Source organism: Suncus etruscus, chromosome 5 (assembly GCF_024139225.1).
Source record: "Suncus etruscus isolate mSunEtr1 chromosome 5, mSunEtr1.pri.cur, whole genome shotgun sequence".
Taxonomy (NCBI): Eukaryota; Metazoa; Chordata; class Mammalia; order Eulipotyphla; family Soricidae; genus Suncus; species Suncus etruscus.
In genome coordinates, this window is record NC_064852.1 from 31073112 (window position 1) to 31100093 (window position 26982).

At 36.5% G+C, this 26982-nt stretch overlaps 1 protein-coding gene across 1 annotated transcript in view; it reads right to left on the bottom strand.

Moving 5' to 3' along the window:
- The window catches only part of VPS13C (vacuolar protein sorting 13 homolog C), a 194194-nt gene that overhangs the window by 60881 nt on the left and 106331 nt on the right, over positions 1 to 26982 (bottom strand). Inside the window, 13 exon segments of the mRNA XM_049773747.1 lie at positions 529 to 633; positions 2388 to 2777; positions 3982 to 4276; positions 4938 to 5059; positions 5915 to 6075; positions 12946 to 13210; positions 13573 to 13728; positions 14255 to 14341; positions 15448 to 15813; positions 16924 to 17016; positions 18877 to 19106; positions 20336 to 20583; positions 24578 to 24747. Coding sequence (XP_049629704.1) covers positions 529 to 633; positions 2388 to 2777; positions 3982 to 4276; positions 4938 to 5059; positions 5915 to 6075; positions 12946 to 13210; positions 13573 to 13728; positions 14255 to 14341; positions 15448 to 15813; positions 16924 to 17016; positions 18877 to 19106; positions 20336 to 20583; positions 24578 to 24747 — 2688 coding nt within the window.

The following is a 26982-nucleotide window of genomic DNA, read 5'->3' on the forward strand; positions in this document are numbered from 1 at the left end:
TATGAAGAAAAATGTTTCTATCCTTGCTTTAGGCTCTGTTAGAAATCAATTCAGAAAATATAAATCAATAAATTGTCATTATAGATTTTATTTTTATTCTTTACCTTCTAATACTTAAATAAAATTGGTTGCAAATTATCATACCTTATCATACCTGCTATTGAAGGGATAATTTCAAAGTGGTACAATCACAGGTAAACTACCAATGTTTATTCAAATTTGTCAGGAAAATTTAAGATGTGATAAATGTTAGATAGAGAAGTGATAAAGATTGCACAACTTGGGTATTGACAAACCCAATACACTTGGGATATTGAAAAATACGGGCTTATTCAGAGACTTTGATATACTTCTTGTGTTTAAATTTCACGAATTCAGATTCTTCTCTGACACTGGGATCTGCAGAAATTTGTAGTGGTGACAACAATCTTTTACCCCAAATTTTGAGTTCAAATTCTAAACTCCTTAAAGACCAGTTTGTTTAGTGAACTTCAGAAAACAATTAAGCTACAGTGATCTGAATCTTACCAGATATTCCATATTGTTGGCAGGACATTTGACACACCCATAACTTCCCACTGTGTCCAAGGAGAAACTATTGGACCAGGCACTAGTTGAAATTTTTAGTTGTACCTGTATCAGAGAACAAACATCATCATGTAAGAAACTGAAGGAACTGTATTAATACTATTTAATGGAAAGATTAAAGATACAAGCCATTAGATATTTATTTAGTATCAAAAGGAACAGGAAACAGTCAAAAACAACCTGAAAATGGGTAAGGGAAACACAGGATCTCTTAAGGGTAAATACAGCAGAAGCAATATCCACATTCATGGTGGTGAACACAGTGTATGTAAGGATATATACCAATGAATTGCTGTGTTGTTTTAAAAACAATAAAAACAATTACATAGCATATAAAATTATATATTTAAGGAAATAGCCAATTACTGAAGTCAGTGAATCAATAATAATATGCAGGTATTAAGAGATTAAATCTTTATGTGTAACATTATTTACCAAATGATAAATGAAGGCATTGAAAGAAGCAAAAAGGAAGAATATAGGACAGAGTTCCTATCTTCAATGAGCTCCAACTAAAAAAGGAGATGAAAAATGCCAACTAGTATTAAGTATTAATCACAATATAATTAACTCTGCAGAGATGCTATCAAGGGAAGTGGTAAAAGCACTTAGAAGTTGTCTTTGTTGAGGTTTGAGCCATACCAGCCTGTGCTCAGGGCATACTCTTAGCTCTGTGCTCAGGGAACACCCCTGACAAGGTTTGGGGAACAGTGATGCTGAAGATGAAATTGAGTTGGAATTTTTTTGTGTGTGTGTGGTTTTTGGGTCATATCCAGCAGTGCTCAGGGGTTACTCCTGGCTCCATGCTCAGAAATTGCTCCTGGCAGGCACGGGGGACCAAATGGGACGCTGGGATTCGAACCGATGACCTCCTGCATGAAAGGAAAATGCCTTACCTCCATGCTATCTCTCCAGCCCTGAGTTGGAATTTAAGGCAAATACTTATATGCCTTGTGAATCTCTCCAGTTCACATCGAGGTTTATAGATGAAGCAACTATTTTAAAGAAATCTGGACTAGTCATACCAATAAAGAATTACAAAACATATACATCAACAGTATAATATAATATAATATTCTCAAATCACGGCTTCCAAATAAACATCAACCACTCCTGGATACTGTTAAAAATTAAAACTCTCAGACCTTACCCAGTCCAGACCTTCTGGATAAAGCTATTGGCACAGGACCCAGAAATTTGCTTTTTCAGGGGCTAAACAAAGCAAGTGCTTTACAAGTAAGCCACATTCCTACCCTCTAAAAATTTGTTTTAAAAGTCCTCTGGGACAGAACATTCCATTTGTGACCTCTTTCATCCAAGAAATACAATATAAGCAAGTGCTGTCAGAGACACATGCGGACTTGAGGTGTAAGGCAATTAATTCCAGGACAGGGCTGAAAAGGGAGGATGGGTCAGAGCATAAGGAAGTAGGCCAAGACATGAGGCTTTTTTCTTAAAGGCCTGGCTAGGATATTTGTCCAGAGGAGAGCCAAATTCAACTATCATCTTCAGAAAGGCCATTTTATCCCTAGAAAATTATATAAAGTCAAGCTCTCTACCAAGTACAAAGTACTTTAAGAACTGTAATAATTCTTAGTTTCTGAGAGAAAAGGGATCCATAAAATTGCTCTTATAGTTCTTGATATTCCACTTGCTTATATTTTCTTCTAAAGTTTTTTGGACTTAATTCAAACCAATCAGCAAATAACTAAGCACAGTTTGAATGTCACATGATGACTCTCATGTTTAGTCTCCAGAGTGGGAAGTTATTTCACTTTGTTATAATGACAAATACATACCTTGTTTTTACTGAAAATGTTCTTCTTCTTAAAAGAAAATAAAATAATGTCCCTCAAATCAGCTGGATGCTTCATGTGAATATCTTCTGAGCGGTATTGGAGAACCCGAGATGTTTTATTGATTAGCCAGTAGGGACTGAAGATAGACAGCACCATGCGACTGCCTAGCTGCCGAACATGGATAGACAGATCCAAGGTCATCACCTCAGTGGAATCAGAAGAAAAACACACCAGAAAAAATTCGGGCAGTGTATCACATATGCGGAGATGGCCATTCCAGTTCTTCCCCTGATATTTCATCAGAACTAATTCCATTAATTCCCCACTAATTCTTGAATGCAGCACATCAGCAACACTGCCTTCTGCTAGCTCATGAGTTTCTGCTGTTCCCTTAAAAAAATAAAAAAGTAAATCTGCTTAGCCAATATATAAAATCATCTATAAATAAGCCACCATATTCCACTTAAACACCAACACATCAATGAAGTCTTATTCAGAAAGTTCAATCATCACTAAAAGCATCACAAAGAAAACACTCATAACCACAGGTATATGGTTTCTTGGACACTGGTAAGCCAATGGCCATTAACTTGTGAGGGAAAAGTCATATCTATTCTCAAGATAAAAAACGTAAGCTCAAGGACCTTGTTGCTGTTCATCAAAATTATGTAACTGAAAAGACAATGACCTGCTCCTCTAAGCACATGCCATACATAAAGGTCTTCAGGTAAAGATATTATGGAGAGTGATAGAACTATTCTGACAGGCCATCTCAGTAACTTAGGACAAGCTTAAAAATAAGTAATAGCCAGAAGATAAATTTGGCATCTTTACTGAAAGCACCACTGATACAAAAAACTATTTTGTTCATTTAATTAATTTAGTCTCTATAAATCAAGGATGGCTCACTGTTAGACAAAGGAAAGAAATAATGCATATTTCAAATATGCTCCCAATATTGGTATTATAAAATGCTGTATCAACTAGAACTTTAAAAATATTTGTCATACTCATTCCTAGAAAATGTCTTATTTTGTGAAACAGACAGCAATTATTCTTAAGTTCAATAGAAATATAAACCAAATAATCATAAAATTAAAGTAGAAAAAAACCTTCAGTATAAATCATCTTCACACTCACTGCCTTTTTTTTGTCTCCCTCAGGTTCATAGAATTTTGCTTAAAAAATTATTCTGGCCTTCAGCAATATAAAGCAGGATTGTGTGGCACAGAATGAGGTGAGAGACTGCCTAGGTTTGTCTCCTGGTACAATCTCTAATCACTCATTACATATTACTTTTTAAGGAAGCTGAGTTACAGAGCCTGCTACTCATGACGCACCTTCCTCATCTGTAAAATGGGTTTAGTAGTAGTACGTATCTCAGAAGGGCAACGTAGCACTCAAAAATGTTAACAGAGATAAAATATGTGGAACAGTATTTCACACTTTTTCAGAATCTTCCATATCAGCACATGTTCCATTATTAAACCTTCCACAGTATGCTACATGAAACACTGACTTAACAAGTAATACCACACAAAAAAATCCTGAAAACGTTCTTATTATTTAACAATGAAAAATACAAGACCCATACCTCAAGTAGATATCTCAATGAATATGGGAGAAGGTTCCGTATAGTGAGGGGAGGATAGAGATGGATGACATATGCAGGATCCCAGTCTTCCCCATGTGTACAAATATAGCTTAGTTCATCAGGTTGAGCAACAGTGTTCACTATGAGGGGTAAGTAGTTGACAGTCACAGCTGGACACTGCAACACACATCTGACTTCTGTGCTCCTGTGCAGCTGTTCCCTCCAGGAAATGTAAGTGGTGGACTCTTTGTACTGCCTCTCCAAGCCAGAAGCTGGCTTTATGAAGAGCTGACACCTATGGAAGAAAGAAGCAGGAAGAAAAGGAAGAAAAGAATTTACTAAGAACTTATCATCCTGAAATCTGCAAGTTAAGCATTTTCTCATTGTTTGCATGTGAGGGTCCAAGTCTAAGAAAGGTAAGAAACATCCTGGAGGCAGGGCTAAATAAATAGGACAGCTAGTAGGGTGTTTGCCATACACATGGCTGACCCAAGCTCCATTGAGGGCATGCCTTTATGTTCTTAGGTATGCTAGGAACCTTCTGGAGTTCAATGCTAGGAAGGAAGGATGGAAGGAAAATCTAATGAAACCAATACTAGCTTTAAAAACATAGCTAATGGAGGAACTATTGGCAACAGATAAAAGAAAACTCTTCTTTGAAAAGAAGTAAACAATAAAAGAAATAAACAATGACTACTTAAAAAACATGTTAATTTCACATAAAAAGGCAATATAATAAAAAATTTGAAACCCTTCAAAACTTTAATATATCAGCAAAACATTTTAATTAGATAATTCAAAGATATAAATACATTTGCACATACCTTAAACTGACTTTTTCAATTTTTAAATATAAGCATGGAGTTACTTTTTCACAATATAGATCCCCAATTTACAGAATTCAAAATACCTATTATGAATATTTTGAGTCTCAGTATATTTCAAGAAGTATATACCTGTAGGAATCTAAGGGAACATGGAATTCTTCTTCAGGTCTGGCAACTCCAATGCATTCCAAGAATTTAACAGTCTTTACATATTTATAAATTGTAAATGCAATAGAGAAATGGTTTTTAATCTGTTGGGCAAGAAGACATATACATTGTTAAGAAGAGAAAAGGTCAAAAAAATGAGCTATTACTTGAAGATCTAAAAAATTTCAAACAACACTGCAGACATTTTTATGTCATCCAATTATTTAAACTTACATTTCCTAGCTAAATACATATGTATATTTAACTTGATGTTTACATTGCAGTTAAAATGATTAAGATAATATCTATATATTCACAATGAGGGTATCAATTGTTAGTATATTCCTTCAAATATGCATTATTCTTTCAAAGTTTATCGTATTTTCTCCTATACAATGTTTTCTCAATACATCATGTGATTAAAAATAAGCATTCTCAATTATGACATAGTAGTTGCTAACTGAATATGTTCATTTCATTTTTAATTGATGTCCTAAGAAGAAAAGTTCTTTTGCTGACTGTGTACTAAATAAACCTGTACCAACTCACAGAAAAATTAAAAATAGATACAATCTTAAAGGTAAAAAGTGAGACATACACATAAATTGCTAAATTTCTTTTCTGTGGAGAACATTCTGATTTCCCATCATACATACTTGAAAAATAGAACCTCAAGAGATAAACAAAGATAATGAATTGTCTATCTTATTTGACAACAACTTTATATTCTTCAGTTCTGAGTCCTGGAAGAAATAAACAAAAAATATTCACCTATTCTAAACTCAGGAGACAGAAAAAATGGTCTTTAACAAGAAAAACAAGTTGGATACAGAAAACTAGCCATTCACAAATAATGGGTATTAGACTAATCAAGTTTTTGTTATCTTCTATAAATTTATTTAATATCTCTAGATACACAGGTATAACCTGTGTACAACCCCCCCACAGCAGTATGTTACCTGCAGAGGAGAACGCAAGGTAATCACTTTATTCCCTTCGGTTGCATCAATCTGCACCAAGACTGAGTCAGAATGGGTGGCACTGGGGTTTCGGACATTATACAGCTGCCGTCCAGGTCTTGAAACAGAAACTTTTGCTACTTCTGTGTATCCATGAGGTACTGAGGCAGAGCACAGATGAGAAATATCAATATTTACTCACATTTTCCTATAGTAGAATAATCTTTATAATTATTATATAATGATTCAAAATAATGACAAATGCATATATTTGAGACAGGCTTTCTACTTCTCTCATTCATTCACATTGTTATGTTGGTTGTCAGTATAGTTATTTCTCTAACTGCACTCACCACTCCTGGTGGTGAGCTTCATATCATGAGCTGGACCTTCCAGCCCTCATCTCTATTGTCTCTGGGTATTATTACAAAAATGTCTTTTATTTTTCTTAAAACCCGTAGATAAGTGATACTATTCTGTGTCTATCTTTCTCCTTCTGACTTATCTCACTCAGCATAATAGATTTCATGTACATCCATGTATAGGAAAATTGCAATGACTTCATCTCTCCTGACGGCTGCCTAATATTCCATTGTGTAAATATACCACAGTTTCTTTAACCATTCATCTGTTGAAGGGCAACAACATCTTGGTTGTTTCCAAAGTCTGGCTATTGTAAATAGTGCTGCAATGAATATTGGTGTGAGGAACAGATGTTTGAATTGTATTTTTGTGTTCCTAGGGTATATTTCTAGGATATATATTGTATTTTTGTTTTTTTCTTTTTTCACTTCACATACTGTATTTTCTAAGAAACAGAAACAATATGGCTTTCTAAGGTACTTTATAAATAATGAAACATAAATTTCTTAATTTGTAAGAGAGATAAAAGTTTATCTTCAGAGCATAAAAACCGGCTATCCTTTGCAAAAGCTGGCTCCCTGTGTGTGACACCAGGCAGGGAAAATCCGCGAAAGTACACCGGCCCAGTGGGGCTCAGCTGTGAAAGACTGTGAGTGTGACCTGTCTATGTCTGTCTACTGTCCTCTTGCGTGAAACTCTTGCGAGTGGGGCAAAAAGAGGCTCAGAGGAGCACGGCCGCTCCGCTTCGCTACGCGGCCGTGCACTCTTTCTAAGGAAAGAACTCCATTGCAACAAGAAGGAAAAATCACACTAAGAACGGCGCTATATCACAGAAGCAAACATTTCTCTCTGGACTGTCTTCTCTGTTGCATGCTCGGGCCTAAGATTTGACCCAGTGTGAGGCTTCATCCACGGAGGACTCCCCTCCCTTAGAGGCAAGTCAGCCCATCCAGAAAGGGAGGAGCCAGAGGAGTGTGCTGCCTACATCATATAGACAATGAATACCACTACAACACGTAGAAAAACCCACAATACAAATGTGACAATGGGGAAACAGCGCAGGCCAGCATCAGACATAGAGAATGAAGATGACAATTCTGAGGACCAGATAATGACTGAACAACTAATCAACCTCTCAGATAAGGACTTTAGACTAGCAATATGGAAGGTGCTCAACAGACTCCAAGAAACCATGGATCGAGTTGAACAGAACACTAATAAGAACCAAGAAAATATGAAGGCAGAAATGACAAAACTCCAAACTGAAATAACATGTCAACTAACAGGCCTGAAAAACTCAGTAAACGAAGTGAATGACAAAATGGATAAGCTCTGGGACAGGGTATCAGAAGCTGAGAATAGACTTGGTGCTGTGGAAGATGAGATACATAACAATTCCATACAGCAGGAGAGATTGGACAAAAAACTTAAAGCAAATGAGCAGACAATGGAAAAATTAGTCAAAGAATGGGAACAGACGAAAATAGAAGTTTATGATAAGATCAACAGAAACAACTTAAGAATCATTGGAGTCCCAGAGACCCAGGAAGAAAATTTCCAGGAAGAATCAATGGTCAAGAACATCATTAAAGAGAAACTTCCAGAGCTAAAGAATATATGTGATCAAATCCTGCATGCCCGAAGAGTACCAACCAAAAGAGACCCCAGAAAAACCACCCCAAGACACATCCTAGTCACAATGACAAATCCCACAGATAGAGACAGAATTCTGAAAACAGCAAGATCAAAAGGGGAAATCATGTTCAAGCAAGCTTCCCTGAGATTTACAGCAGACCTGTCACCAGAAACGCTCAATGCCAGAAAGCAGTGGTGGGATATTGTGACAAGACTGAATGAAATGAATGCTTCACCCAGAATACTATACCCAGCAAAACTCACTTTCCGGTTTGATGGAAGAATACATGGTTTCACAGACAAAAAACAGCTCAGAAACTTCATAGACACAAAACCAGTCTTAAGAGAAAAACTGAAAGACCTAATCTAAGACAAGACTACCCAAAAGACACACCAAATTTTGAAATAAAGATGGCGTTAAATCCCAGGACAATTCTTTCTCTCAACGTCAATGGACTAAATGCACCAGTTAAGAGACACAGAGTGGCTAAATGGATCAAAAAACTCAATCCAACCTTCTGCTGCCTACAAGAAACGCACCTGAATAGTCAGAACAAACATAGACTCAAAATAAAAGGCTGGAGAAAAGTTATCCAAGCAAACAACACCCATAAAAAAGCTGGAGTGGCCATACTAATATCAGATAATGCAAACTTTATACTCAGGAAGGTTGTAAGGGACAAAGACGGACATTTTATATTAATCAAGGGGTACGTAGAGCAGGAAGAATTCACTCTCCTAAACATATATGCACCAAATGAGGGGCCAGCAAAATATTTAATACAACTGTTGACAAATCTGAAAAATAATATCAACAACAACACAATAATTGTGGGGGACCTTAACATGGCTTTGTCAACACTGGACAGGTCAACCAGACTGAAACCCAACAAGAATATACTAGACCTGAGGAGAGAAATGGAAGAAAGAGGCCTAGTGGATATATATAGGACACTCCATCCCCAGAAACCTGGATACACATTCTTCTCCAATGTACATGGGACATTCTCCAGGATAGACTACATGCTGGCACATAAAACATACCTCCATAAGATCAAGAGGATAGAAATTTTGCAGACTACCTTCGCTGACCACAAGGCTCTGAAATTATTTGTGAACTCCAAAGGGACTCAGAAGAAACACTTTAACACCTGGAAGTTAAACAGCCTCATGCTCAATAACCAGTGGGTCCGAGATGAAATCAAGGAGGAAATAAAAAGGTTCCTGGAAACAAATGACAATAAAGACACAAACTCTCAGAACTTATGGGACACAGCAAAAGCAGTACTGAGAGGAAAATTTATAGCTTTGCAAGCACACATCAGGAAGGAAGAAGGAGCTTACCTGAGTAGCTTAATGACACAGCTAATAGAACTAGAAAATGCTCAACAAAAGGACCCAAGAACAGGAAGACAGAAGGAAATAACAAAGCTGAGAGCAGAAATCAACGAAGTGGAAACTCAAAAAACAATCCGAAAGATCAACGAAAGCAGAAGTTGGTTCTTTGAAAAAATAAACAAGATTGATAGACCACTGGCAAACCTAACAAAGAAAGAGAGAGAGAGAAACTTGATAACTCATATCAGGAATGAAAAAGGAGAGATCACTACTGATATGACAGAGATTCAAAGGGTAATCAGAAACTACTTTGAAAAACTCTACGCCACTAAAAATGAGAACCTGGAAGAAATGGATAAATTCTTGGACTCTTATAATCTTCCACGGTTGAAGGAAGAGGATGTAGCATATCTAAACACCCCCATCACCATTGATGAAATTAAAACAGTAATCAAATGTCTGCCGAAAAACAAAAGCCCAGGTCCAGATGGATTCACTAATGAATTCTATCAAACTTTCCAAGAGGAACTACTGCCAATCTTGGCAAGACTCTTTCATGAAATTGAACAAACAGAAACACTCCCAAATAGCTTTTATGAAGCCAACATCACCTTGATACCTAAACCAGACAGAGACGCTACCAAAAAAGAAAATTACAGACCAATATCACTGATGAATGCAGATGCAAAGATCCTCAACAAAATCCTGGCAAATAGGATTCAATGCCTCATTAAGAAGATCATCCACTACGATCAAGTAGGTTTCATCCCAGGAATGCAAGGCTGGTTTAACATCCGTAAATCTATCAACATAATACACAACATCAATAACAAGAAAAATAAAAACCACATGATCATATCAATAGATGCAGAGAAAGCATTTGATAAGGTCCAACACCCATTCTTGATCAAAACTCTCAGCAAGATGGGAATGGAGGGAACCTTTCTCAATATAGTGAAGGCCATCTACCACAAGCCAGTGGCAAATATTATCCTCAATGGAGAAAAACTGAAAGCCTTCCCTCTAAATTCTGGCACAAGACAAGGCTGTCCTCTCTCACCACTCCTATTCAACATAGCACTGGAAGTACTTGCTATAGCGATTAGGCAAGAAAAGGATATCAAGGGAATCCAGATAGGAAAGGAAGAAGTCAAGCTCTCACTGTTTGCAGATGACATGATACTCTACTTAGAAAACCCTAAAGACTCTATCAAAAAGCTTCTAGAAACAATAGACTCATATAGCAAGGTGGCAGGCTACAAAATTAACACACAAAAATCAATGGCCTTTCTATACACCAACAGTAATAAAGAAGAAATGGACATTAAGAAAACAACCCCATTCACAATAGTACCACACAAACTCAAATATCTTGGAATCAACTTGACTAAATATGTGAAGGACCTATACAAAGAAAACTATAAAACTCTGCTCCAAGAAATAAGAGAGGACACACGGAAATGGAAACACATACCCTGCTCATGGATTGGCAGGATTAACATCATCAAAATGTCAATACTCCCCAAGGCATTATACAGATTTAATGCCATCCCTCTAAAGATACCCATGACATTCTTCAAAGAAGTGGATCAGACACTTTTGAAATTCATTTGGAACAATAAACACCCTCGAATAGCTAAAGCAATCATTGGGAAAAAGAATATGGGAGGAATTACTTTTCCCAACTTTAAACTGTACTACAAAGCAACAGTTATCAAAACAGCATGGTATTGGAATAAGGATAGGTCCTCAGATCAGTGGAATAGGCTTGAATACTCAGAAAATGTTCCCCAGAGATACAACCATCTAATTTTTGATAAAGGAGCAGGAAATCCTAAATGGAGCAGGGAAAGCCTCTTCAACAAGTGGTGTTGGCACAATTGGATAGCCACTTGCAAAAAATTAAACTTAGACCCCCAGCTAACATCATGTACAAAGGTAAAATCCAAATGGATTAAAGACCTCGATATCAGCCCCAAAACCATAAGATATATAGAACAGCACATAGGCAAAACACTACAGGACATTACAGGCATCTTCAAGGAGGAAACTGCACTCTCCAAGCAAGTGAAAGCAGAGATTAACAGATGGGAATATATTAAGCTGAGAAGCTTCTGCACCTCAAAGGAAATAGTGCCCAGGATACAAGAGCCACCCACTGAGTGGGAGAAACTATTCACCCAATACCCATCAGATAAGGGGCTAATCTCCAAAATATACAAGGCACTGACAGAACTTTACAAGAAAAAAACATCTAACCCCATCAAAAAATGGGGAGAAGAAATGAACAGACACTTTGACAAAGAAGAAATACGCATGGCCAAAAGACACATGAAAAAATGTTCCACATCACTAATCATCAGGGAGATGCAAATCAAAACAACGATGAGATACCACCTCACACCCCAGAGAATGGCACACATCACAAAGAATGAGAATAAACAGTGTTGGCGGGGATGTGGAGAGAAAGGAACTCTTATCCACTGCTGGTGGGAATGCTGTCTAGTTCAACCTTTATGGAAAGCGATATGGAGATTCCTCCAAAAACTGGAAATCGAGCTCCCATACGATCCAGCTATACCACTCCTAGGAATATACCCTAGGAACACAAAAATACAATACAAAAACCCCTTCCTTACACCTATATTCATTGCAGCTCTATTTACCATAGCAAGACTCTGGAAACAACCAAGATGCCCTTCAACAGATGAATGGCTAAAGAAACTGTGGTACATATACACAATGGAATATTATGCAGCTGTCAGGAGAGATGAAGTCATGAAATTTTCCTATACATGGATGTACATGGAATCTATTATGCTGAGTGAAATAAGTCAGAGAGAGAGAGAAAAACGCAGAATGGTCTCACTCATCTATGGGTTTTAAGAAAAATGAAAGACACCCTTGTAATAATAATTTTCAGACACAAAAGAGAAAAGAGCTGGAAGTTCCAGCTCACCTCAGGAAGCTCACCACAAAGCGTGATGAGTTTAGTTAGAGAAATAACTACATTTTGAACTGTCCTAATATTGAGAATGTATGAGGGAAATGTAGAGCCTGTTTAGGGTACAGGCGGGGGTTGGGTGGGGAGGAGGGTGATTTGGGACTTGGTTGATGGGAATGTTGCACTGGTGATGGGTGGTGTTCCTTTTATGACTGAAACCCAAACACAATCATGTATGTAATCAAGGTGTTTAAATAAAAAAAAAATTAAAAAAAAAAAATGGTCCTGCTACACTTGTAGGCCAGGGTGCTAATTTGGTGGTATAGGATTCATGGTGGGTAAATTGGTGGAGAGAGGTCAACACTGTTGGTGGGAATGGCCCCGGTTTACTTTATTGTATACCTGAAATCAAACTATGAAGGACTTTGTAAATCACCATGGTTTCAATAAAATTAAAAAAAGAATAAAAAAAAAAAAAAATTCTTGGACACTTAAAACCTTCCACAGTTAAGTAAGGAGGATGTAGCATATCTAAACACTTCCATCACTACTGAGGAAATTGAAACTGTAATTAAACATCTGCACAAAAAGAAAAAAAAAAAAAAAAAAAAAAAGTTTATCTTCTTTTTCCTCACACTTTTGGAAATGTAGTACCTTAAGATAGCTGAGATAAAATATATTTGTGCTTTATCCAAAAAAAATGTCACTTCACAACAATTAAACAAATGGTATTATAGCAAACATAACACACCAAAGGTCAGAGTGAAGAAAGAGCTTTCCTGGCGGCTCAGCATGGATCGCTTTCCTTGACCTGAAGGTTCTAGACTGGCATATTCCAACTCCAGGTTTTGACCAGCACCAAGATCATAAAGATCACATTTCTCAGGAGAACCCATGACTTTAAGATTGAGATTGGGCTGGACATTAACAGGAACTCCCAAAGCATTTTGTACTGTGAAGGGAGCCTTGTCTTTCAAAGAGTAGTCAAAGGTAGAAGCAGTGCCCTGAGAGAAACCCTGCAAGAGAACACAGCACAATAAAATGTTTGCAAAGCCCACTTAAAAAAAATTCAACCAAGACTACACATTTTATAGAACTTTGTTTTGGAGGGACTGGAGCACCACAGCAGTAGGGCATTTGCCTCATATGTGGCCAACACAGGGCAGACCCTGGTTCCATTCCCAGCATCTCATATGGTCCCTCAAGTTACCAGAATCAATGTCCGAGCACAGAGCCAGGAGTAACCTTTAAGCACCGCTGAGTGCGACTCCCCCCTCCCCCGCCAAGAAGAAAATAGAACTTAGTTTTGGTGTCAAAAATAATTCATACATTTTTCCAACTTAAACTTAAAATATTCCAAGATAAAAACGAAACATACTTTGGCTAAATTGTTGAAAACACTAAGACAACTTTTGGATATCGTTATATTCATTGTATCTCCTGAAGAAATATGAACTGCTGTTTGTGGTTCAGGAAGACAAATGAAATCATCTCCAGGCATCAAACCTTTGTCCTGGACTGGGTTCTTTTTTACCTATACAGATTAAAAAAAAAATTACAAGAAAGGTCATTGGCCAGTTCCTGTTAACATTATGAAACTCAATAAAATTAAATTATCCAGTCTACATTAAGATTTCTCAAAAATCAAGGAGAAATGTTCAGAACAATGTCACAAAGCATTCAAAGTAGCCACACAATTTATCTCTGAGTGCCCCACACCCAAAATAAAAAAATACAGACTAAATAAAGTGCATCATGAAACAGGTGTCATTTACAGATTTCCTTAGTACCTGCCTAAAAAAAAGACAGAAGGAATTTTTATGACTGATTCTATATTCATTCTGTCATAGTTTCAAATGGTTGCTGTAAAATCCCTGGTACTCTCATGAAAAAAAGATTTGAAGGTGATATATGATGCTAAGAATAATTTTAGAAGAGTTTTTTTAATTCAAATGAATCCCAAAAAGGCCGTAAGGATCCCAGGACTTGGGGCATATCTTGGGAATCGCTGAACTAAAGAAAATGAATATATGTGTTTAATGAGTTTATGGTTTCCTTACATTAAGTGTCAAATTCCATTGTCTCTTCCCTGCCACTCTCTCAATTAGTGGCTCCCAAACAGCATGGACCTCATTATAGTAATGGACCTGTAAAAGTACAGAATTACGAAAGTCATTCAATTTTAACTATATATTCCTATAGCTAACAAAAATATTAATGATAAGTCAATAGTCATTTATAAAACATCTGCAGGCACAAATAAAAATTTTAAGTGTGTAATTTACTTTAATCATTGTATCATCAAAGATGCTTTACAAAATAAAGGGAGGGCAGATAGTACAGTGGGTGAGTAGCTTGTCTTGCACAAAGTCAACACAAGTACTATTTCCAGAAACATATACTGTCCCCTAAGCACTGTCAGTTGTAACCTTTGGGCACAAAATCAAGCGTAAATTCTGAACACAGTTGATGTGCCCCAAAATATCTCCTCCAAATAAAAAAAGAAGCAGCTGAATCTTTGTACACACATAGAAGCAGGGAGTTGGCATATTGGGTAAGGCCTTGCACATGACTGACCCAGGTTTGGTCCCTAGTATATATACCAATTGGTCCCCTAAGCATCACCAGTAATAATCTTTGAGCACAGCCATATGTTGGCTAAAAAGAAAAGCAATATGAGGCCGGTGAGGTGGCGCTAGAGGTAAAGTGTCTGCCTTGCAAGCACTAGCCAAGGAAGGAATGCGATTTGATCCCCCAGATTCCCATATGGTCCCCCCGAGCCAGGGGCAATTTCTGAGTGCTTAGCCAGGAGTAACCCCTGAGCACCAAACGGGTATGGCCCCAAAAATAAAAAAAAAAGAAAAAAAAGAAAAAAGAAAAACAATAAAGACTTGGGACCAGAATGTTAGCACAGTGGTAGGGCATTTGCCTTGCACGTGGCTGACCCACAACCAATCTGGGAACAGTTCCTGGCATCCCATATGGTCCCTGAAGCATGCCAAGAGCAACTTCTGAGCATAGAGCCAGAAGTAACCCCTGAGCACCACCTGTGTGGCCCAAAATCCAAAAACAAAACAAAACAAAACAAAAAAAAACCACTGGCCAAATTAAAAATAGCATGGGAACAAATGATGTGTATTTATCAATTCATATATATAATTGCTGAGGTCATTGTCCATAAAGAAAATTTCACTTGTAACATGAGCAATTATACTTTTAGGGTAGTTCTGGAGCAGTGAAGGAAGAGGCCTACCTCGAGTGTCATATGTGCAACAGCAGCCATAAGTGAAGTCCAATTTTTAATATTTCCAGAGAGTTTAGATTCCGCCAATAACAATGGTACTGTTCGATGTCCAAGGCCACATTCTAGGGTCACTTGAACTGATTCCATAGTAAAAACACAATTTTCTTCTATCGATGGTTGTTCTGTATCCTTGAAATTTTCAGTTATTTCTGTTGCCATATCAACACCAAGAAACCAAGAGTTATAATCATTAATAGATTTGATTTCCCAAAGATTTTCCATTTCCTTTGATGTATCATTGGATTCATCCTCTTTTGTCTTTGGAGACATAGCGGTCATGATTGTCATCACTGTATTAAGAATTATGGGTGAAATCTTTAAGAAAGAAAGCAAAAATTCTTTTGAATATTTTTTATTACAGATGAGAAGAATAATATGTAGTATACAAAAGTTTAAAACAACCAATTAAAAATAATATATCAAATTTGTAACTAAGGAAGAAAAACACACAACAAAACATGTTTCATGTCATATGGCCTCAAGATACTGAGTTCTGCTCAAATTACTCTGGAATTAGGTAATAATGTTATATAGCATGTTAGTTATAAAGACCTAAATGTTAAGTTGAGTAATACAGAGTAAAGAGTATTATATTAACAGAAAAAATGTTACAGAATTAAAATTTTCATTTTTCATCAGCAGCATTTACTAAAACAAATTCTGTAACCCTTACTAAGATCTATATGTATCATTTATCTTACTGAATCATATAGTCTAAAATCACTCCTGTTTCCCTTACCTTTACCCTTACCTAATGATCTGCAAGTTCTCCTTTCAGTAGCAACTTTTGTATAGTAACCTGGTGGCCTCCTTGCTCCTACCACTGTGCCACAGTTCTTCTATGGCCAGGAGGTACCCTCTTAGACGATCCCACCACAATGCCAGTATGAACTTATAAAATGCTAATCTTGGCATGCCACTCCTATGTTAGTTTTTTTATCCTGCTAGTGGGGGTATTGGCCACATCAGGCATTGCTCAAATGTTACGCCTGACTGCACTCAGGAATCACTCCTGGTGGTGTTTGGGAGATCATTGGAATGCTGGGGATTGAACCCAGGATGGCCACCTACAAAGCAAGTATGCTACCCATTGTACAACTCTGGTCTCAAACTCTTATGTTTAAAATCTTAATCTTGCCAAAATTTTCAGGATAAAATCAAACTCTTAAGCTTGAGTCACAAAACTTTAATTGATTCAGTTCTAATCAGGTATTTAACCAGTGTCATCCAAATGTCGATTAATATTAATCAAACAAGTTTGTGATCTTATGTCTTAATATACTAAAAGGCTATGAGATTACCCAAAACTTACCTGTTCAACAGAATCCTTGTTTTCCTTGCCCATAATAGAGTTCTCAGTGCTATAACCCCATTGAGAATTAATTTTTATCCTTAACTGTTATCTAAATATTGAGGCACACTTACTTTAATTATAAATTCTCCAACGTTAATATTTATATTTTGTTTTCCTGAAGTCCAAGTACATTTCTCCATAAATAAAGAGCAGGGCTGTAAGACCTAGAACAAATAAGTAAAATTTCTTATTTCCTAAGTTTATGTAAAATACACTCTTACAAGAACATATTTTAAAGATCTTTACCTGCTAGGAAAAGCATAAAAGGCAAATAAAATTAGTTAAGAATTATTTGTGATGTGATAGGCATGATATTCCTCAGTAACAATAATGCAAACAACAATGTCAAAATGGGGGTGGTAGAAAGAAATGGAGAGAGAAAGAGAGGGGGGGAGAGAGAGTGAGGGAGGGAGAGAGAGAGAACTATCTGCCCATTGGCAGACAGGGGGGAGTGCAGGAGGGAAACTGGGGACATTGATGGTGGGAAATGTGCACTGATGGAGGGTGTTATACATTGCAGACTGAAACTCAATCATAAATAACTCTGTGTGAAGAAATTAAAAAACAACTCTATTATAAGCAAACTTGCAGCCATGGTGTTAAATAAAGTAAAATAAAAAGTGTGTGAAAATTCTCTGAACTATGGTAAGTCTGTGAATACTGGTAAAGGACTTCATACAGTTCTCATCAATGCCTTTATGTCAATTCTAAATTAACAGTACTTTTACTATCCAAAATTAAAAAAAAATCCTTTTGTAGAAATACTCTATATAAAATATCCTTTTAAGACATGTAAAATTTAACTAAAGGCTATAACAAAGTATATACTATCAGGATAAAAGGTCCTATTAGAATAACTGTCAAGTGTTAAAAAACAGATGATTAAACCTATGAAGCCTATATTCTCACATATGATTATAAATATATCTTGCAGCTTAATTGAGTGGAGGCAATTGTATTATATAGCTACAACTTTAAAATAACTAAAGGGTCATTGACATAGCTCAGCAGTAGATCATATGAGTCACTAGCATATGGGGCTAGAGAAATAGCACAGCAGTAGGGCATTTGCCTTGCATTCAGCGAACCCAGGACAGACCCAAGTTAGATTCCCAGCAGCCCAGATAGTCCCCAAGCCTGCCAGGAATGAGGGGGTCCTCATGCCTTGAGGACTAAGAGCCATTATTGACCTTTATTGACCTTTATTAACCAAATCAGTCCACTGGGGGGTGGCAACATAATTAACACTCAAAAAGTACCTATCTAATGCTAATCAAGCCTAGGTGGGTCTTTACATCTCAAAAGATATAAGTGAAGGCAAGAGAAAGCTAGGGCAAAGTTTCTAATTTGAGGAAAGCTGGGTGTGTTTAGCTCTATATGCAAATACTAAAACTGAAATTTTATTTGTATTAAAATTCAAAAGGGGAGACTTTATCTTCTCTTTGGAGAGGTCACACCCTACAGTGCTCAGGGTTTACTCCTAACTGTGCTCAGATAGTCAAGTGAGGGGCTGCTGATTGAACTCTGGTTGGCTACATGCAAGGCAAGAAGCTGTACTATCTCTCTGGTCTTAAAAAAAGAGACCATTTTGGGCCTAGAGCAGTGGCATAGGGGTAGGGCATCTGTCAGCCTTGCCAAGGCTAGCCTAGGACAGACTGTGTTTTGATCCCCCAGTGTCCCATATGGTTCCCCAAGCCAGGAGTGATTTCTGAGTGCATAGCCAGGAGTAACCCCTGAGCATCACTAGGTGTGGCCCCAAAACCAAAACAACAACAACAAAGAGACAAGTTTAAAGAATATTGCTAAACAAAAGAAATCTAGTCTAAGACAACCCATCACCAGCAGCTTTAGAATTATCATTCAACATGGCGAAACTCAATATTTTCATCTGTAAAATGTCAAGTTTATAATAGTAAATAGAGTCCTCTAAGAGTCCCACAGGTTTCACACATTCTAGGGTTCTAGGAATCAATCATTTCTGCTATTCTCCACTTCAAGTTTAAATATAAAGTAGTAATTCTTACTGTCGTAATGTTTTTTCCTCTCTTTTCTCGGAGAAATGGGCAAGCAAGCACTTTAAGATCCTGTACAGAGGCCTCCATCATCTGCTCAAGTTTGGATGTGGACAGAGATAGGTTACACTGAAACGAAGCTAATAGAGCAGGTGCATCAGCCTTTGTCAAATTGGCAACAAATACCACTTCTGGGTCCATGACCTTGGCCTTCAAAGTCATATTTGGTCTTACAGAGTCATCTATAAAAGGAAGCAAAAACAAGAACCAAAAGAGTTTTAAAAATGAATCTCCATTATTTCTAGTATCTTATTATAGCAGAAAAGGCAAAATTAATATGAATAGTAACAATGATAAATTATTATCAAATGAAAACTGTGTGAGAAAATGCTACTTTATTTCCATAATAAGAAAATTATTCCTATACTGTCATAGCAGGGATACTGTTGTTTTAGAGTTTTCCTGTCAGAATCACATCCCACAAACACACAGAGATGTGTTCAGCTCTATAAGGGCAGAGGGAAGATGTGGAGAAGAGATAAAGGACTACGAAGAAGAGGAAAAGAGGCCCTGCGAAGATGCACACTATCAGTAGTTGCTCACTATGAATTCACTACAGAGTAAATAATGTCATGCATTAAAAGAGCCATCAAATATAATATCCATTCAATGAATATTAAAAACAAATTTAAACTTGACCTTGCCAATAAGTGGTAGCTTTCCAATCTTTTTTTTTTTTCTTTCATTTTTTGGCATTTGGAACACAACCAGTGAGACTCAGAAAACATTCCTAGCAGGGCTCAGAACACAATAGACAATGCAAGTAATCAAGTGTGAGGAGGGCATGTCCAAGGTCAGCACCTTACTCTCTGTACTGTCTTCCTGGCCCTCAATTTTATTGAGTTAGACATTAAGAGAAAAGATGCCTGAATTTTTTCAATTATAACTTTACAGAAAAAATAATCACTGCTTCAACTATGGTAGTGTTGGAAATCTTCAAAATGTATGGAAGGGTCTTTACATACACCAAGATCAGGCGTTTGCGAACATATCTAGAGTGTTTAAAATGTATGAGATATTGTTCAAAGGCATTGTGCATAGTTGTCCCAGATCCTAACTTTCTACTCTCATTAGTTTAATTGTTTAGCAATATGCCAAATGCTTTCAGATAGTTTCCTTGGAATAAACAATTTCTACAAACAGTCATCATCAATAAGGCTATCTACCTTCATTCTATTTCTGAATGTGTCAAGGAATACTCATGTAATAGATAAAACCAAAGCAGAGCTTTCCTCGGCCTAACCCATTACTTTTTCTCCTTCTCCTTACTTTTAGAACTCTGTTCTGACTTAAATTTTCTATACATTACAGATGCATTTGAAAAAGTGACCTTAGGTTCTGAAAGTCTCCAGATCTCCTTTTTCTGATTTTAATGACAATCTGTCATCAAAGAAAGACAAATTTGGCTAACCTTTCTCAGTCTTGGTTTTTGTTGTCACAGTCTGTCGGAGTGGAATCTGAACTTCCCTTGCTGTGTTTTCTGGATTCTGAGGTACAGCTTTGATAAAGAAATCTGCCACAGTCATCAGAAATTCCACACTTGCACATACATAAAGCTTGTCAAGTATAGCATCAATATGACTTCCATATTTGTCTTGTTTATAACTTATATCAATCATAGAATTATTAATATCTTGGTCATTCTTCTTATCAATCATTCTGGAAAAAAATTAAATATTATCTTAATACTATCAAAATAATTAAAAATATAAACATTTTTCTGTACTGGAAGCAATTAGCAATCAAGATATGGTCATCCAAATTCGACAGCAAAATTCGCATTAAAGAAATCACAGAATTTTTTTTTGGGGGGGGGGTTGGGTAACACCTGGTAGCGCTCAGGGTTACTCCTGGCTCTATGCTCAGAAATTGCTCCTGGCAGGCTCAGGGATGCCAGGATTTGAATGCAAATGCCCTACCTCCCTTCTATCTTTCCAGCCCCATAAATTACAGAATATTTTATAACTAAAAAATTTTATTAGAAGAGCAAATCAGTGAGTGATAAATACGGGGCTATTAGTAAAAACCTTTACCAAAGAAAACTTCTTTGTATTATTTTACCAAATTAAATCTTCTCTACATTATTTAACAAAATAAAAGAATGACTTTTGCTTTCCACAAATCAATTTCAGTAAAAAAAAAAAAAATGATAGGGACAAGAAGTTTTTGCTTTTTATAAATGTGTATAGTTTTTAAGTTTGAGTTTCCCTAAGTTTTCAGGGCCTCCTGTTTCCTGACCTTCAAAGCCACAGGTTAGCATTGGCTGAAAAAGATAAAAATCTGGCTCTATTCAAGAAGGGCAGTGTACACCCAATTTGCTCATGCTTTCTGTTATCTCTGCTTGCAAAACTTTTAGTTTAACCTTAAGTTTAATAGTTTCCTGTAGGATAAAAATGTAACTTTTAGTGGTGGTCTGTTAAGTTTTAATGATTGTTTGTTTGGTAAATATCTCTCTCTCTTAACTGAGTTGTTCTGTTTTCCTAAGTAATATGTAACAAACGGAATACACAACTGGAATGCACAACTATGTCTGTGAGATTCAAGTGATGGTTCGGGGTCTTTGCGCTGAGGTTCATCTCTTGGCACTGACCCTGGCGCCACCCTGGCATCAGAAATAAATCACCTTTGCAAATTTCATGGCTTCTGCCTTTCCTTGAAATGCTCAAGATGCCACTCGAGAGAAGGGGACTGATCCCCGACCCCAACAATACAGTGCAAAAGGTCAAATCCAAATGGATTAAAGACCTTGGTATCAGACTGTGTAAGGTATATAGAGCAACACATAGGCAAAACACTCCAGGACATTGAGACTACAGACATCTTCAAGGAGGAAACTGCACTCTCCAAGCAAGTGAAAGCAGAGATTAACAGATGGAAATATATTAAGCTGAGAAGCTTCTGCACCTCAAAAGAAATAGTGCCTAGGATACAAAGCCACCCACAGAATGGGAGAAACTATTCACCCAATACCCATCAGATAAGGGGCTAACATTTAAGATATACAAGGTACTGACAGTACTTAACAAGAAAAAAAATCTAACCCCATCAAAAAATGGAGAGAAGAAATGAGCAGACATTTTGTCAAAGAAGAAATACAAATGGCCAAAAGACATATGAAAAAATGCTCCACATCACTAATCATCAGGGAGATGCAAATCAAAACAATGAGATACCATCTCACACCACAGAGACTGGAACACATCACAAAGAACAGAACAGTAAGTGCTGGAGAGGATGTGGAGAGAAAGGAACTGTCATTCACTGCTGGTAGGAATGTCATCTAGTCCAGCCTTTATGGAAAACAATATGGAGATTCCTCAAAAAATTGGAAAATTGAACTCCCGTATACCAGCTATACCACTCCTAGGGATATAAGCTAGGAACACAACACAAAAATCCAATACAATAATGCCTTTCTCACACCTATATTCATTGCAGCACTATTTACAATAGCCAGAATCTAGAAACAACCAAGATGCCCATCAACAAATGAATGTCTAAAGAAACTGTGGTACATATATAGAATGGAATATTATGCAGCCATCAGGAGAGATGATGTCAGGAAATTTTCCTATACATCAATGTACATAAATCTATTATGCTGAGTGAAATAAGTCAAAGGGAGAGAAATAGATAAAGAATAGTTTCACTAATCTATAGGTTTTAAGAAAAACAAAAGACATTATTGTAATAAAGCCCAGAGACAACAGAGATGAGGGCCAGAAGGACTAGCCTACTCTTACCATAAAGAGTGTTGAGTGCAGTTAGAAAAATAATTACACTAAGAACTACCATGACTATGGTAGTGAGTAAGAGAAGTAAAATGCCTGTCTCAAATACAGGCAGGGGGTAGGGAAAGAGGGAGATGGTGGGCATTGGTGGTGGAAATGTTGCACTGGTGAAGGGAGGTGTTCTTTTTATGACTGAAATCCAATTACAATCATGTATGTAATCATGGTGCTTAAATAAAAAAAATTAAAATTAAAAAAATGATTAAAGGAAAAAATATAATAAAATATTTTAATTCTTTAAAAGAAAAAATATCCAGTGAAACTCAAATTAGTGTTTGTCAGCTCTCTGCAATGATAGTCCCCCTATATACTCAAGTATACTATAAATAAAAAGGCACCAAAAAGGCTGGAGAAATAATATAGCAGGTAAAGTGCTTGCTTTCCATGCAGCCAACCCAGGTTTTATATAGATCTGACATCCACATGGCCTGTGAGCCCCATCAGAAGTGTTACCTGAGAGCAAGTGTAGATTCAGGAGAAAGCCCTGACTACTGCCAGATGTGGCCTTAAAACCAAAAGGAAAAATAAAAAGGCACCAAACATGATGTCTTTGATCCTCCTTGTCTCAAGAACTACAAACATAATATGTATAAACTAGAAAAGCTGATAGAACAATAGAACTCTTTTCTCATTATTCATACCTCAGAAAAACAAACAGCTTAGAAGTATCTAGCAGGGATCCCAGAGAGTCCAAATATAGCAGTTTTCCTCAAGAATACTATCTCAATATTTGGAAAATAAATGAAAATATAATAAAACTATAAATTACATTCTTTGCTTGAGAGAATACTGATATAATCTAGCTAGTCTTTCAAAATAAAGGTTGATAATTTTATAATATGAATTCTATTTTTATTAAAACTACTGAAGAAATTCCGAGAACAAATAGTTTATCATCGGTGGGTTAGTCAGATTATACTATACCAACAATAGTCATGGGTTCCAAACAGCTCTTTGCATGAGAGTCACCACTGGCAAAGGTGAGGAGACCATACAGTGCCTTAATTCCAGGCCATCCACATTCAAAACATGCTCTCAATCCTTTGAGCTATCTCTCAGAGGCCCCAGATTCATTTTAAAACAATATAGGCAAAATAAAGCAAGCAAATGAAATAGTTTAACTTAAAGCTTTAAAAAAATGTCTGGAAAAGGGGTGTACAGAAAGATAGTGAAGTAGGTAGGGCACACTTGCCTTGTATGCAACCAACCCAAGTTCAATCCCTGGCAGCCCAAATGGTCCCCTGACTCTGCCAGAAGTGATTCCTGATCACAGAGCCACTGCCAGTTTGTGGCCCAAACCACCTCCCCAAAAAAGGGGTGACAATTTGAATACTTTAAGCCAGTGTGTTATAAGAGCTCAGTGTATTAAAACAACAGGAATCAACAACAAAAATCTGCCTATTATGCAAACTTAGAAAAGCATGCTACAACAAACCACCTCATGTGAAACTATTAAAACTTTAGTATTCTCTCCTTTCCCTCTTTTAAAAGTGTTCTCTATTTTATTGTTAAACTTATTTTTCATTCATACTTTAAAGCAGTCAAATCTGATATCAAAACTACTTTATAGTATACCTCAAATGGAAGAATGTCCAAAGCCCTCTTCTAATATACCAAAGATAAATAATCCTAAGAGATGTCTTATAGAGATAGTAGAATGAGCAGGGGACACTTTTTGCACATAGCCAACCTGAGTATTATTACTGGTACTACATATGGACCCCTGAGTACAGAGCCAGAAGTATGCACTGACAACAGCCAGGTGTGGTCCATAAAAAAGGGGGTTTCATGATCAATGTGTGGTAGCAATAACAGGTGCAATGTCAGTGCTAAACAGATGCAACTAATTCAGCAGGACAAACCTTGATGTCGCTCTTTCAATGCCTTCTCTGAGGTCGTCCAAGGTGCAAGTCTTCAGTTTCATGCTGACACTCATTGAGCCATCCTTAAACATCTTTCCCGTGGAGGACAGAAGATGTAGTCTGAGTTCACCAATCCGGAAACTATCCTTATGAAATGCGAGTTTGGACTCCTGTGGCATAGTTTTCAAACTAAAAATCATCTCCATATATTATACAATTACATTTAAATAAATTTACTAGCTCAGTCTCGTATACACATTTACTAGCTCAGGTAGGTGTCATATCACAAAAAAAGGAATAGAATGAAATTAAGTATTTTTAGTATATGTGCAAATACAAATAATACATATGTGTATGTTGGTATTCAACTATGAGTTTTATGTACAGGGCATGTTGGATATCCAGGGCAAACTAATATAACTAGGAAATATTTTTGTATTATTATTTAATGGGCACTTGTATAAAAATATCATTGATGGGAAGTAGGAATTTATTAGAAAGATATGGCAGTAGGTGATCAGTGAACTTTTTACCCAAACTGAGAAAGTCAAATAAAAATATATTGCAAGGAGATGCTATTATAAATTATCAAAAAGTGACTTATAATCAATGATTTGTACTATGTCTTTTAATATTCTATAAAGAAAACCAAATAATATGGTAAAGAATATAGTTTCTGCCAACTAACCTTCATCCTCCAGTCAGTCCTAGGGACACAGACAACTTAAGGTCTTAAATAAATTCAGTTAGACATGCTGAGTGTCCCAGTGACCACCCTAACATCTAGAACTGGGCAGATTCTAATGCATCTACAAGGCTACTCCAACTACCCAACACACTCTATGGACTAGTGGGAAACTCCAAGTTGTAATTCTGTTCCAGTATACCTCCATAAAATCCCTAGTATCAAAATGAGTAGAACTATATCTACACTTGCCTGATCCATTGCTATACCATGACAGAGTCATGGAAATAGAGTAACAGGCCATAGGTATAAGCAGTAGACTCTATCTAGCACAAAATAAAGAATCAGATTAGAACTCAAATAATCAATGACCTAAACTTCATCTATCAGCACCTACAAAACATTAAGGACAATGGGGAAACAAAAGAATTCAGCTGTACTTGTAGATGGGGAAGTTCTTGAGCTCAGTAAAATAGTTAGATGTTCAAATCAATACTCCATGCAATGGCAATAAAGAAATAAGCAATCACTACACAAAAAGTCAATCAACTCAAAGAATAATTGATTGAGAATATGAAAGAATCCACATAATGGTACTGAAGGAGCTAAAGAATACTAATCAAGTCACAGAAACAGAATTCTGAATGCAGGGAATTGAATCCTATCAGTGACTTGAAGACAAAATACAAGTCATCAGAAATAATGATGTAGAAAAAAGAAAGTAAAATAATGGAAGATCATGTAATATTCCTGATGGATGACAGGGAGAACAATAATCTCAAATTATAGGAATGCCAGAAGAAAAAGAAAAAGAGAAAGGTGAAGAACAATGATGGAAAAAAATAATTGAGAATGCCCCTGAGGGAGTCTTCTTCACAGTCAATAACAAAGTCTGTTTTGAATAATAAATCACCTTAAGTATTCAGAAATTTGGAGGTATCTCATTACCTAATTTAAAACTATATTATAAAGTCACAGTGATCAAAATACCATGTTACAGAAATAAGGATAGACTCTGACCAATGAGTTAGAAACAAATACTCAGGACAAATCCCAGATTAGTAGTAAACTATTTTCGAGAAAGGAGGTAGTTATGCAAAATGGACTGAAGATAGCCTTTTCAATAAATAATGATGAGAAAACTGGATAACTATATGTGAAAACAAACAAAAATAAACAGATTCATATCTCACACCCACAAGTCAATTCAAAGTGGATCAAGTACCTTGAGAACAGGCCAATCCATAAAATATATTGAGGAAAACATGCAGTCTGAACATTCTAAGATTTGGATCTCAAAGGTGTTTTCAATATCATTCCAGAGGCAAAAATAATAGAATAAAAAATAAACAAATGGCACCACAAATTAAAGAATTTCTGCATGGCAAAAGAAACATGGGCTAAAATGAAAAGACATCAAATGAAGGGGAAAAACATTTGCACTCAATACATCAAAGAGTTGAAATTCAAGATACATTAAGTATTTACAAAAACCCCTGCAAATCATCCAAATACTCTACTAAAAATGGAAAGTGTAAATGAACAGACATTTCTCTTAGTAAAGCAGATAGATGTCCAATAAACACAAGAAAAGGTGTTTATCACTACTTATTATCAAGGAAATCCAAATCAAGACAATAAAGATATCATCTTACACAGGAATGTCACATTTGAAAGAGGGGGAATAATCTGTATTGGTGGGGATGTGACAAAATGGGAC